At 35.8% G+C, this 14923-nt stretch overlaps 1 protein-coding gene across 11 annotated transcripts in view; it reads left to right on the forward strand.

The window, feature by feature from the left end:
- The window catches only part of CCDC91 (coiled-coil domain containing 91), a 149673-nt gene that overhangs the window by 99117 nt on the left and 35633 nt on the right, over nucleotides 1-14923 (forward strand). For all 11 annotated transcript variants that reach the window (XM_054813419.1, XM_054813414.1, XM_054813422.1 and 8 more), the window contains one exon: nucleotides 10664-10777. In XM_054813419.1, coding sequence (XP_054669394.1) covers nucleotides 10664-10777 — 114 coding nt within the window. The remainder of the gene's footprint in view (nucleotides 1-10663; nucleotides 10778-14923) is intronic.

Raw genomic sequence — 14923 nt, forward strand, 5'->3', positions numbered from 1 at the left:
TAGGAATTACAAATTAAATATGCTATAATAGCAGTTAAATTACTGTTCCAAAATTTACTTTTGTAGTCTCTGATGCTGGAAATATTTGGGGGAACAGCCTGTAAAATCACTGATTTCTTGGTGGCATACTTTAATATCATAGTCTGAAGAATTTTAAACAAGATACGTTTAATTCAGGTGATGGAATTTGATATTAGTGTATTTTTTTTATGTCCTGAATAACAACACCAAAAAAAAGACCTTTAGAATTTGAAGTAAAATAGCATATCACAGAAATTTAAAAATCAGCTCTTTGGAAACAGACCCCATTTCCCTTTCCAGTGTTAAACAGAATTATTAACCTCATACCTAATTAACTACACAAAAAGTTAGGTTTTGATGCTAAGCCATTATTATACTCTGTTTTGCTTACATTTATATTGTAAGTAGAATGATTTTACTTGGTATAGTTCTTGTTTACATCTTTTGAATGTAAAGGTATCAAGTTGTAAGATGTCAGTTTTCAAGACTATAATTTTACTATACTGATAAGCCTTCAGGCACTCAAACTCTTTTTTACAACAAAAAGATAAGCAGCTGACTTCAAAGCTAAATTCAAGCTGAGAACAATTGCTTGGGGTTTAGATACAAATCATTTAGACTATCCAGAATGAGAATTGGTACCAGTGGTGTCGAGGATCTGTTAATAGAAGAGAGCAATAAGGTAGTTCTTTACTACAGTAAAGAAAAAGACAACAATTTTATAGCTTGTGGAACATGAAGAGATTAATAGGAAGGTGACTAGGGTAATGAAGTTTGAGGAGAGTTTTGATGAACCCTGAAGATTTTAGGTTTACCTTCCCTGTGGAGTGTACTCCCAGAGTTTCTTGTTGTTGATATTGCCTTTGAAGTTGTCACAAGACAGGATGATATTAGAGGTTTAGTATTGATGGAAGTATTCTTTCAGACAAAGTCTTAAATATACTGAGATGTCAGTGCTTTTCTGAGAGAGAAATTCAGGCATTTCAAAAGGACAGATTTTTCAGTTCAAGCTGCTAGTTGATCAAGTAGCTGATAGTGTTGGAGTATCTAGTGGTGTACTTGTGATGGTGAGTAGCACTGAGGTATTGGAGAGTGTTGTGATTAATTCTCCTCTAAGTATCTCTTGCTCTTGATGTAATCATATGGCATTAGTTAATTCCATCTTTTTAAATACTGAATAGCTCTGACAACTTTGATAGTAACAGGAATAATTTATCTTACTCAGTTATAATATATGATGATTTCTCCTTTGAGTTAGGTTGATTTTTCAAATACCTAATCTATTTTCAATTAAGGAAAATGCAGATTTTTCTTGAGATTTCCAAAATTCTCTCACATAAATGTATAGCATATTTGACGTTACATTTTTTTTTTCTCTGATTAATGAGTACAGATTCTTTGGTGAGGATGGACTTTCATATAGAAATTTGTTTCTTGCAGAAATTTTCACTTGTTACCTCTGCCAAGAACGTGCTTGCCTCCTTTAGGCCATTGCTATTATAAACATACGACAACTACTAAAATTCTTTGACAACAAAAGAAGTCCTACTGAGCCAATGTGTCAACTGATAGCTTATATACAGTGTCAGATGTGACTTCGGTTTAGCAATGAAAAGCACTTGGGACTACAGGCAGTTTGTGTGCAGACATTAATTTTTCTGGGTAAAGCCTTCCACTCAGAGTTTCTTATTTATATTTTTTTACTATAAGACTTCTCTTTCATGAGCTATAACTGCACTGTTGACTTTCTTGCAGTTACTGTTCAGACAACATAATCTGTCAAGTCAGCTCTGTAATGGCCAAAAGTGAAACATACAGTCTAACATTTTAGACAATGAAATGTAAAATTGTGGCCATGTAACACTTGCCTCATTTAATTCTTTATGCTGTGCTGTATAATTCTTTATGCTTGCTACTTCAAAAGTGTCACCTGATACTATTATTATGTTTAGTACCAAGTAATGAAACAACTGAGTGTAGTTGAATGTAAGTGAACATGCAAAATAATCTTTTGGTGTCTGACATATAAAAAGAGCTTTAAGACCAGTACTGTTATTTCAAAAAAGAGAACTTTCTTTCTAACACATGATTTGGGAAAATAACACTAGGAAAAAAGAAGCCTGACTTGTTTTTTAACAAAATCTTTCTTCTCATAGTTTATCTTCTTCAGTTTACCCCCAGAGGAAATAATCTGTGTGTGAGAAAGAGAAGTAAATCTAAAAATATCTTTTCTGTCTCTTTCTTTTTTAGTCTTGTACCACACTAGTAATTGTCATATAAACCTAGATGAAAATTTAATTTTATTCTGCTGTAATTTAATTTGAAGAGATTTGTGTTACTGATTTGAACTAAAACAAAGAAATTAAGCTTAGTATTAAAGAGAAGGAATTTTCCTTCACTAATACTTCTAAGTCTGCAAAATTGAAAGATCAGAAAGGGTCAATGTAGTCTTCTGCAAATAGATGAGGCAGAATGGCTTCTAGTCATGGGACCCATTAGTAACTCTAGGAATAATTAATGGAAAAATTTGAAGACATTCAGAATTTTATAATTATCTTTGAGATACAAAACCATTTTATAACCTATGTGGTTTAAATATACTTTGGTCTGTGTCAGTAGAATAAGAACAAACCAGAAGAAACTGAGACCCCAAATTTGACAGCCAAACAGGACCTCAAGACAATTGTGAATCTGGTAGTAGAAGCTGGGTTACAGTGTCAGCAGACATGAGAATCATAACAACAACCTACAACCCTGGCCTTAAGTAAAAGAATTTCTGCCAAATGGCTGTAAATTAAGAACAGAGATGATGCACATCAATATAAAACACTGAAAAAAGTAAAACTAGATGAGCCATTAGGGAAAAGGACGCTGTCATATGTATGGGGCAAGAGTTGGTAAAATAGATGGCAAAGACATATTTTAAAAACTGCTGCATGATTGTGTAACTGTAAAACATTTAAATGATGAAAATGAGGGAAAATAAATTCTCTGTCGTATGGGAAGAATTTGTTAGCTTCTCCTTTGCCTTCTAGAGCAGAAAATATATTTAGGAGTTTTGATTCTTTGTTTTAAAGGAGGAATTTACTATTCACTCAGTTACTTTATAAAATAAAAGATGGGGGTTTTTTCACCAGTTTTTAAACACGTGCACTAGAAGAACCTTGTAGAACTTGGTTATGAGAAAGCAATTGGAAAAACCTTGAAGTATGCTAGTTAACATTTCTTCAGTCAGGCAATTTTAGCATAAGAACGGTAAAGCATTGAAGATCAGTTCTGCTGAATCAGGTGGTGATATTCGTGCTCATTCATACTTGACAAAACTTTTCCTAAAAAAATTGTTTGTCTACAGTCAGATAGATGTTGTGTCTGCAGATAAGGAGATGCTACTTCCATATAAGGTTTATTGTATTATTTTAACATTACCAGAGAAAAATCTGGGTATGAGGACACTTTAATAAAAAACTTATGATTAATATAAAATATTTTGTTACCAAATATGAAACAGAAGAGTAAAGACAAACTCACAGTGAAAGTAGGAACTAAGACATACTGAGTTAATGTTTTGGCTTGATGGAAACTCCTGTGGTACAACTATAAACTTAAGTGAAAAAACAATGGACAGTGCTTTCCATTGTCATCTTATTTCCACTTATTTTTACTCCTTGAAAAAAAACAAAATCCAGAAATTCTTTGGGGATATAGGATGATGAGATCTGTACAATTTTGGATAAAATAAAAGGATTATATGTTGTATTTCTAATTAGTGGGCAATGCGGAGTAGCTACAGCAGTAGCTACCATAGCTATAACGCTATGATGCAGAGAGCTCTCTGCATGGTAGTTGTTATCATTTTACAAAGCTTAATACTCAATTACATAAATAAGGTGAAATCAGGGGAGTGGGAGAGAGGTAGGAGAGATGTAGCAAAAGAAGCTAAAGAGAATTTATGCACCACGATTTTTGTTTTAAAGAAAATTCATCAAAAGTAAAATGAAAGCTGGCAGCTGCAGGGTGAGCCCTGGAAATTTAGGTCCATGTCATAGCTTGAAATTAATAACTCTCTTAAAGCACTTGAAGCAAAGAATCACCTTTGTCATTTCCTGAAGGCTTAAATTTAAAATACTGTGTATAATCTACTGTAGTTTACCCTAATTCTCAAAGGAAAAAGAGCCTGAGTTCATCATTGCCGTAATCCATGCAGCAGATACATTAGAGACTCAAGTGTTCTGAAGGCTGCAAATAATGAGGGTTAAAAAAAAAAAAGCCTTTAATTTATTAAAAGAACTAACATAAACTCTGCTTCCTCTTGGACATTAGCAACAACACTAAGGCAAAATGATCTTACCAGTGGGAAAGTATTTCAGGAAAACTGAGGCTGTAGTGTTTCATTCAGCCAAGCCACAACTGAGATATACTGAGATATAGAAAGAATAAATATTTTTGCAAGAAAAGTTAACTAAAAGGCTCATGAAAAGAAAAAGTGAACTTCCTAATAGTCTTTGAGTAAATCTCTAAGCATTCAGCACAGTTCAATACGTTCACACTCTTGAAGGTTCATGTGGTGGTGTGTTATTTGCAGAACAATACATTTGTAATGTATTATTTTGCAAAGTATTAATATAATTTTACTGGCAAATATCTAAATAGTTGAAAAAATTGATTCTTCTGTACTGTATGGGCTTTAAAGTATATTTAATGTTTTTCCATGAATTATTCCATTGCTTAGAAGGTAAAAGCAAAATGTCTAGAACACATGGTGCTTAATCCTAAAAAAAAAAAAAATGAATCACTACTTACATGCTACATTATTAAAACTTTTTTGGTATTCATGCTTATCTGCTTGAGGGGTGCTTCTGCTGATAGTTTTGGCAAGCCTGAATCAATTTGGTATTGAACGTCTTAAGGATTTCCACACCCAATCCATATGTAAGTGAACAAAAGATATGTAAGTGAAAACATGAAGGCATTGACTGTATACTTAAAGAATTTAAAGGCTTTTGTTTCTTTTCTACTATTGCTTAACTTAACTGTTAATTTTTTATTGAAAATTATTATTTGTCTAACTATTTTTCCTTATTGCCCTGTATTTGAGAAGTTTGGAAGAACTAATAAATAAAAAAATTATTGCCCACTTTAGCTTTCAATCAGATTTATTAGCTGTAGAATGGCCCTTTTTTAGCTCTATAATCTGTAAAAAAATGCTTCTTTTTTTCTCATGTGTCAAATCAGTAGGTGTATAATGAATATTTTGGAGGACAGTATGAGAAAAAAATAAAATATTTGGGGATTAAACATTTATCTAATCTTTTTATTGTCCAGTAAGTCTACTTTTGCAGATAGATTCTCTGACATATCTTTTTTAGGTGTCAAAACTATGAGATTTTGTTTATTGGCACCACAGTTTTCTTACCTTAAAAAAATAAGAGAACACTGAATGCAAGTTCGTGCCCTTTTCCTGATTTTGAAATATGTGAATGAATTTCATATTGTGAATCTACTTATCTGAATCTTATTTTCTTCATTTGTTGTACACAGTAGTTTTCAGGGACTTTTCTCCTTTGATCTGTAATCTTTCTCTCCTATCTACCCATCTCTTTCATAAATACACTTTCTCCTGAACTGCTTATGTGTAAACATGCATTTAATTGCTGCTCCTATGACTATGGTGCAAAAATCTGTTTCTTCTTCTACCACTTTAAGTGATGTGCTACATGACACTATGATATTCCCTACAACTTTATTATGAAATCATGATAACGTTTGTAAGACGGTGCTATTTTCCAATGATCTGTGCCTCCTGTAACTTGCAGAGCTTGCATCATCTCCCTGTGTGATTCAAGAGGCAATCTGGTAATCTTGGCAAGGCATGAGATAAGCTACTTTGTGGACAGGCAAGATACCACTGGGCAGCTGCTTGGCAGTAGTTTTCTGTGGTGCTCCATGATATTATACTGCTTTAGCAGGATCAGGAACTATTGCCTCCGTAGATTTAAATAGTCACTTTATGCTTTCTTTGCAAGATAGCTTCTTGGCTCATATAAAATTTGGAAGCCTAACTCACTTTTTCCTGCGTGCCAACTTTGAGTGCTGTTTCTGTCTACACTAAAAACACTGATAAATCTCTTTGATATATCACTTTATGAATGCATCACTATCACTTGAAATTCATTAAGTCTCTTAGTCTTTCCTTTCTTCTTTTCCGCTCTCCAGATACTTTCTGGTACGTTCAACACCAGCCATGTTACTTGTTACTTTGGACTGTATTATGGTTTTGTTTTGCATCTAATTGTAAATATAACTGTTTACGTTTTGCTGGTCACTTAGGCATCCTATCACTAATACATGGCATATGATATCTAACAACATAGGTACAATTTTCATCCAAGCTCCCATTTTTTCTGTGTTTTTATTAATGCATCTTTTTTTCTGTCCTAACAATTATAGTTTGTCCCTTCAGAATACTGCCATAATGGTTACTTTCCAGCCCCTTTGGGCTTTCCATCGCTCTTTCTTTGTTAAATTGGCTATAAACAGCTTTTTGTCTCTACTTCAGAATTTGCTTTTGTCTCTTTCTCATCATTATTCACTCTATTTATAGTATTTGTTACTAGGAGATCAGCTTTTACCTATGAAACATTCATGGTATTGGCATTGCATTCCCTTTTATGATGCTTTTGTACTTGATAGCATTTCCGCATGGTATATAGTATTAATTTGATTTCCTTAAATACATCCTCAAAACTCTTCCCATCTATGATAGAGAACATAAAGTGCATTGACAGTTAAGGGAATGCAAAATAGTACCAATTTATCAGGCTTTCTTTGTCCACTTGTTATTTGTTTCTTCTTACACATACGTTACAGAATCCTATGGGGGAGGCAGAGTTTGAAATACTCCATTTACTCTGTGTTTCTGAAGTGCCCAGAAAAATGGCATATTTGGTATTGCAATTCCAGGAATAACTTTGTTAGACTATGTAGGATTTTGATTGGTTGGGAGAATGTTAATCTTTGAAAGAAAAAAGAATATTTTTTTCAGCAACAGACTTGGACTATCATTACATTGCTGTTCATGTTCAATATCTTGTGGATTCATAAAAGAAGTGACTGTGTTTTTTCTCTCAACATCATGATTCCTACTCATTGATAAATAGACTATTGATAACACAGTATCATGCATTAGTGTGTCCAGTGTTTATGGAGACCATGGTGATTCTATAATGACACAGAAAAGCATTTTTCATTTAAAAAAAAAATCATATTATCTTGAGTGTGTGAGGGAGCACACAACTTAGTAGCACTGAGTGGAAAGGGATCCCTGCCATTAGATCAGTTTATTTTTAATATGCTTGCAAAGTCTGGAAAAGGAATAGTCGACTGCATGCAGACGTTAACCATGTCTGACTTCAGAAGTAGTTTGTAGTAGTTTATAACCACAGACATTATAATTTGAGGGTTACTATTTTCTGAAAAACCACTAACATTGCAGTCTGTGGTTGCATTTCCTAGATAAAATTTGGTAGTGCCACCTGATCCTTCTTTGGAAACAAAGGAATTTTTCTATAAAATTGCAAACTATCATATGGCTTTTTTTTTTTTAATACTGACTGGAGTTCTCTGGTATATACAATACACTGTTTTTTCTTTCTGTCTTCCTGCAGATACATATATATTGCGATTACATGGTTGTGATTCCTAATACATGGTTGAAAATGAGTACTAGAAGAACTTTATTTTTTTTATTAGGTTTTCTTATCTTCTAACTGGTGCCAAGCACATGTATATAAAGTCCTGTAAAGAAACTAACTTTGTGACTACAATGTAGTACTCCAACCTCTGATCAGATAGTTAAAAAAAAAAAAAAAAAAACAAACAGGAAAAAAGGAAAAAAAGAGTTGCACTTCAAGTGCAATTTGCGGAGTGCTCTTCCTCAGCTTCTTATCGGAAACTGGGCTTTCCCTTTTTCTTGAATCTATTAAAATAACACTAAGAGCCTCAAATGATGCTGTATCCTTTTTAGCTGAAGATGAAATAAGGACCAATTTCTACCTTTGCAACCAAATCTAAATTAGGATAAAATCTAAAGGTAGATATAGCATAACAAGAAAGAGCAAAGAAAGAGATGAAGTAAGCACGTATGCTGACAGGATGTACGTGCAGCTCAGACTTTGTTAAAGAGTAGTAATAGATAATATCAGAATTTAAATAATCTTCATATCAGTTGATATTTTACTGTAATGACTCTCAGAAGTAGAGCAAAGACAGATGGTGACTTTGAGAACTTACAGGAGAGCACTTTGTGAAAGGTCACATAGAAGGAGTGAAGATGTTGGGTCCCTTCCGGAATGAAAAGGGGGCCACCAGGTTACCCAGGATATGGAGAAGGCTGAGGTACTCAACAACTTCTTTGCCTCAGTCTTCACTGGCAATTGCTTGAGCCACACTGCCCAGGTCAAAGAAGGCAAAGGCAGGGACTGGGAGAATGCAGAACTGCCCACTGTAGGAGATCATCAGGTTCGAGAATATCTAAGGAACCTGAAGGTGCACAAGTCCATGGGACCTGATGAGATGCATCCTCGGTTCTTGAGGGAACTGGGGGATGAAGTGGCCAGGCCACTCTCCATCATATTTGAGAAATCCTGTCAGTCCGGCAAAGTTCCCACCGACTGGAAAAGGGGAAACATAACCCCCATTTTTAAGAAGGGTAAAAAGGAAGACCCAGGGAACTACAGGCTGGTCAGTCTCACCTCAGTGCCTGGCAAGATCGTGGAGCAGACCCTCCTGGAGACTGTGCTCAGGCACATGGAAAATGAGGAGGTGATTGGTGACAGCCAACATGGCTTCACTAAGGGCAAATCATGCCTGACAAATTTGGTGGCCTTCTATGATGGGGTTACAGTGTCCGTGGATAAGGGAAGGGCAACTGACATCTACCTGGACTTGTGCAAGGCATTTGACACTGTCCCGCACGACGTCCTTGTGTCTAAATTGGAGAGACATGGATTCAATGGATGGACCACTGGGTGGATAAGGAACTGGCTGGACGGTTGCACTCAAAGAGTTGTGGTCAACAGCTCAATGTCCAAGTGGAGAACAGTGACAAGTGGCATTCCTCAGGGGCCGGTACTGGGACCGGCACTGTTCAACATCTTTGTCAACGGCATGGACAGTGGGATCGAGTGCACCCTCAGCAAGTTTGCCAATGACACCAAGCTGTGTGGTGTGGTTGACACGCTGGAGGGAAGGGTTGCCATCCAGAGGGACCTTGACAGGCTGGAGAGGTGTGCCCATGCGAACCGCATGAAGTTCAACACGGCCAAGCGCAAGGTCCTGCATGTGGGTCGGCGCAATCCCAAGCACAGCTATAGGCTGGGTGGGGGAGAATGGATTGAAAGCAGCCCCGAAGGAGAAGGACTTGGGGGTATTGGTTGATGAGAAGCTCAACATGAGCCGGCAGTGTGCGCTTGCAGCCCAGAAAGCCAACTGTGTCCTGGGCTGCATCAAAAGAGGTGTGACCAGCAGGTTGAGGGAGGTGATCCTGCCCCTCTACTCCGCTCTGGTGAGACCCCACCTGGAGTACTGCATCTGGCTCTGGGGGCCCCAGTACAGGAGAGACATGGAGCTGTTGGAGCGAGTCCAGAGGAGGGCCACGAAGCTGATCAGGGGGCTGGAGCACCTCTCCTGTGAGGACAGGCTGAGAGAGTTGGGATTGTTCAGCCTGGAGAAAAGGCGGCTCCAGGGAGATCTAATTGCAGCCTTCCAGTATACCTGAAGGGGGCCTACAGGAAAGATGGTGAGGGACTGTTTATCAGGAATGTAGTGATAGGACAAGGGGTGATGGGTTTAAGCTGAAGGAGGGTCGATTTAGATTAGATGTTAGAAAGAAATTCTTGACTGTTAGAGTGGTGAGGTACTGGAACAGGTTGCCCAGAGAGGTGGTGGCTGCCCCATCCCTGGAAGTGTTTAAGACCAGGCTGGATGGGTCTTTGGGCAACCTGGTCTAGTGGAGGGTGTCCCTGCCCATGGCAGGGGGGTTGGAACTAGATGATCTCTGAGGTCCCTTCCAACCCAAACCATTCTATGATTCTATAAGATTCTTTCACAGAAGGAAAAACTAGTATCACTGATTATTTTGAAGGACAGGACACAAATATATGACTGAGTTGGCTAGGGGACTGGGTATTAGATGATGTTTGCTCTTTGAAACCTCCTGAAAACTGAATGGAAAGGATAAGAGTTTTCTTCCCAGTTCACTGATACCACAGCAAAGCTGTCTTTTGATAATCTTGAGTGGTTTGTAATTGTTACACAGAGGTGTTTGCCCATTGTGAGCTGCGAGTAAGGGACAGCGCAAACTAAAGCAGCCAGTTCAGTAGTGTTATTAGTGGTTCCCTCTCAGGGAACATTATATATCTATTAACACAGCTTTAAAGTTGTTATTTCACTCTTCTTTAGGCCCTTTAGTCATTAAAGTACTGAATTTATAAATTTTTGTAAATATATCGCATACATTTAGGTTAACTATCATTGAGAAAGGAGTGTAGTCATGATAAAATTTTAGTAGAAAGAAAGGAATGACCTGTATTACACTTGTGAAATACTTTTAATATTTACGCTTAAATGTTTTCCTTTTAAAAAGGAAATTGTCAAGGAAGCATTAATGGAGGAGCAAAAACGAAGTGAAAAGGCAATTGAAGAAGCAGTGAAACGGACAAGAGAGGAGCTGATGGAATACATTAAAGAGCAGAAAAGGGTAAGTTACCAGTGACTAAACGGTTTCACTTTATGCAGTGAGAAATTGGTGAATTTTATTGATCCTGAAAACTGTCTTAAAATGCACAAGAAAACAGAATCAGGAGTTATGTCTTCAGATTTGTCACTCCTTTTTTCACACAATTTGTTACTATGATAAATTTCTTCATATATATTTATAGAATTTTACGTTCATCACAAGCCAAAAAGAACGAATGAATACATTTGTCGAAATTTACAGTATTTCTTATTACAATAACTTAAAGATGGGGCATAAGTGCAGTCTGTCAAATTCAAATTATGATCTGAGTTCAGTTCATTGAAAGCATTTCAGTATCAAGAACAGATGCTATTTTATGTTCACAAATGAACTTTATCATGCAGTTTGCATGTGTACAAAGGTCATTAACTTTTCCTTTCATCCCATGTTATATGACAGCCTGAAAATGTATTGGTAATTTATTAAGCATGATTTATAGCTGGTGCACTGGTCTTGTTATGAAATGTTGTAATGTTCTGAAACTTGGTTTCAGGTATTCTGTTAATGCTGTATACTTACAGTTTAATGGTTGTGCATAAACAGTAAAATGTAACTTAAAGTTTGATTCGCTTTGAGTAGGAGGAGAAAAAATTAACACGCTTCTCTTTGAGGGTCTTTAAAATAATTTTTTTATTTTTATTTCTGTAACGACCCTCTTTCATATGGTGGTAGCAGCCTGAGATCAAATTCAGTTATTTCAGTATTCTCAGTAAACAAAATCACTAAGCTCAAATCTAATTGATAATGTTGTTCTGAGAAGGAAGTAGAAATAATGTGTTTGGCCTCTTCTGTTCCCTGCTTTTATAGACTGAATGGTATTATGGAAAATAGGATTTAACTTCAGAAGTTTCACCCTATTACTAGTTAAGATTAGTATTGCATGAGCTCTCTTCCATTACGCTGTGCATGAAGTTTACATTTAGCAGCATGGGTTTTACCACAAAGACACTTAAACAGATGTCCAGGGAAAACATGTTCCATAAGGATGTTTGAGCTTGTTTCTATTTGAAGTTGGTCATTTACAAAGGATAAGCTGTGGGGAAAGTGAAAATAGGTCTACTATTAAAATAGTTTGTATCATAAATAAATTAGTCAATAGGACCACTAGTGCAGATCATCTAGTCCATGTAATGCAGACTCCTCACTGTTGACAGCTAGATCACACCATTTTGAATTGACAATAATTTCCTGCAGGCATTTCAATAGCAACTCATCTGTCCTTAATTTCTTAGATTTCCATTTGTGTCAGGAATGGCAACTTCAATTTTCTGTCCACCTACACACACAGTTGGAGGTCATTGCCATTAATTCTATTGTCTGACTACTGTTAACCTTTCTTGTCCTTGTGAAGTTTTCACAACTCAGTGAAACAATGAAAATATCTTCAAAGAAACAAAATCCTCTTCAGTTTATCTAGTAGGAGCATCATTTGTATTCATTCCATATAGTTATTGAATATCAAAGCATTTCAGTCAACTTTTTTCCCCTAATTGATCAGTTGACATGCATTTCCACTCATTTTAAAAAAAAATCATATGTAAGGACAGCTAGCTTTTTCTGGCATAAGATGTATGAAGTCTGTCTGTATTTAAGTTGAGACTGGAAGGTGTTTTTAACTCCAAATCATGTGGCATGATAGCTTTTATATGAATACATAAGAGGCAGAGTAAATGGACCTCGATCAAAGCCCATGCACCTGTTAGATAATAAATATACTTTATGGAGTATACTAAAAAGTAGCAGCTTATGGAAGGAATTCCTAGAAAGAACTCAGGGAAAATGCCTCGCTTTCCTGGCTGAGATTCAGTGATTTTTTAATTTTTTTTTCTTAGAGTGACAAGGGGGCATCTTAGTTACATACTTGCAAAGGTAGTGTACACTGTATATGTTTCATCATTGTTTTGAAAATAAGTTTGTAGAATCCTTCAAACCATGAAGCATGGGCACAACAGTAGTTGTACTTGGTTAGCAGTGGTTAAATGCGTCAGGAAAAGACTCATAAACAGATTGTTATCCAGCTTATTTTGTAATGGTACAAAGTGCATTTCATCCCTCATGGTAAATGTAGTATATACCAGTTTTCAAAGTAGCTTGTAACTTGCTCAGTCATTTATTCCATTAAAGCTTTCTTTTATTAAAAGTATAATAGTGATACCAGTTTAAGAAAATCAGTCGTGTGTTTGGCCAGTTATGTATTTGCTACAAATATTTTTAAATATTAATGAGCATTTGCAGTTGCATTTGTACTTGGATTCTTAGAAGAATTTCTATAACAATTCATAAAATTTGGATCTGGCAATCTCTCAAGTTTTGCAGGACATTATAAATGTAGTCCAGCATTATATTTTACTACATATAACAGTAAATACTTACTTTGAGTTAGAAAAAAATGATTGTGAATGAGTCTTTTTAAAAACAGATTGATCTGATAAATATTTGTAGAATTCATTTGTGTCAGCATAACATGTACATTGAAAGCAAACCATAGAAATCTCCTGTTGCACTTCCAAAACTGACTTCAGTTTTATTCTAGTTATGTTAGTGCTAAAATAGTGGTTACTTTTGAGAGCCAAGACATTGTAGGATTTAAATATTCAGAGACTTGCCAACCACGAACCTATGTACAGTTTAACGGTCACTTATTATATGGGACATATGCATGGGATTATTTGAATTAATAGAAAGTTGCTTAGCAAAAAGCAAGTAATTGATGTTCCTTTGTCCTTATGCAACACTTTTCAACCCTTTCTTTTCCTGATCAGTGATCTTTCAATGGGAATTCTTTAGAGCTGAGGAAACTACATGTCCTGCCTTTGATAAAATTCTTCTCTAAATAATTTAATGTTGTATGCATAAAATCTTTCCATACCCAGTGTGTTTATAGATCCACCATATTTCAAAGCCTTTCACAGATAAATAACTCAAACTAAGTATTTTTACACATATGATGTTTGACATTGTTACCCACAAATGGTACGCATTCAGTATCAGTGAAACAAAAAGTGATTTATAGTCTCTTTGTTCATATTTTCTCATGTGCAAACAAACTTCAATGCTTTTTTTTTTTTAAATACTAAAAATGACAGGTTGGTAAGATTAAGATTAAGAGGGGGAAATGGAAAGTAATGCAGCAATATCATCATGCTAAAATGCCCAACATAAGACAGGAACAAATGTAACTTTCTCTGTATTCAAGACAAATGAAGCCTCTAAAGCTAGTGGAGATTTTGTTGGCAATTCTTCACCTTTAATCAAAGGACACTGCAAGCTAAAAAAAAAAAACAAAAAAAAACCTGTGATGGCAACATATATTTTCACACAATAAATGAAAGATGTGCAATGCATTGTGGTTGTGTCTTTTTCATACTTCACATATAATCCCAAGTTTTTAAAGATACATAGCACTATATAGGCAACAGTTCAACTTATGTACTGCAATCTTAGTTTTATTTTTTCTGTTCTATATTAAATGAAGAATTTCATAGTAGAAAAATGGTTTTTATGTTGCCACAGGTAACATCTTAGGAATCTGGATATCTAAGATGTGAAGGAAATTTCAGTCGGGAATTTGACTCTATTATTTCATAACCACCACCATTCTGAAGCATGCTTCAAAACTGCAGTAGAATAAGACCATCATATCTGTTCAAAGACATCTTCCATAGCTACCTAACTTGCAGAGGTTTATATAAGCATTCATACCATGTTGAAGAACTCTACTGAGTCAAATTTGAATACACTTGCTACAATTATTAGCCGGACTTGCTTTCTCCAGCACAGGTTCATCCACATTGTGTCCTGAAAGTTATGTTTATTAATTGCCTGAAGGTATGTTTGACCATGTAGTATTGATATATATATATGTGTATGCATATATGTATCATGAGGGCAAAACAATGCTTTATCTTCCTACTAATGGGGTGGGAAATGAGGGGAGAGAAGTGAAGTGTAGCACACAGGTAAAAAGGAGGTAGGCACTGAAATACGATTAAATGGCAAGCCACTACTTTCACACTTTTGCAATAAAAATAAATGTTATTCTTTGTATCCAGTGCATGGATACAGCACAGTATCACATGCCACCTGTATCCATGAGACATGGATGTA

Source organism: Grus americana, chromosome 1 (assembly GCF_028858705.1).
Source record: "Grus americana isolate bGruAme1 chromosome 1, bGruAme1.mat, whole genome shotgun sequence".
In the NCBI taxonomy this organism is placed as follows: domain Eukaryota; kingdom Metazoa; phylum Chordata; class Aves; order Gruiformes; family Gruidae; genus Grus; species Grus americana.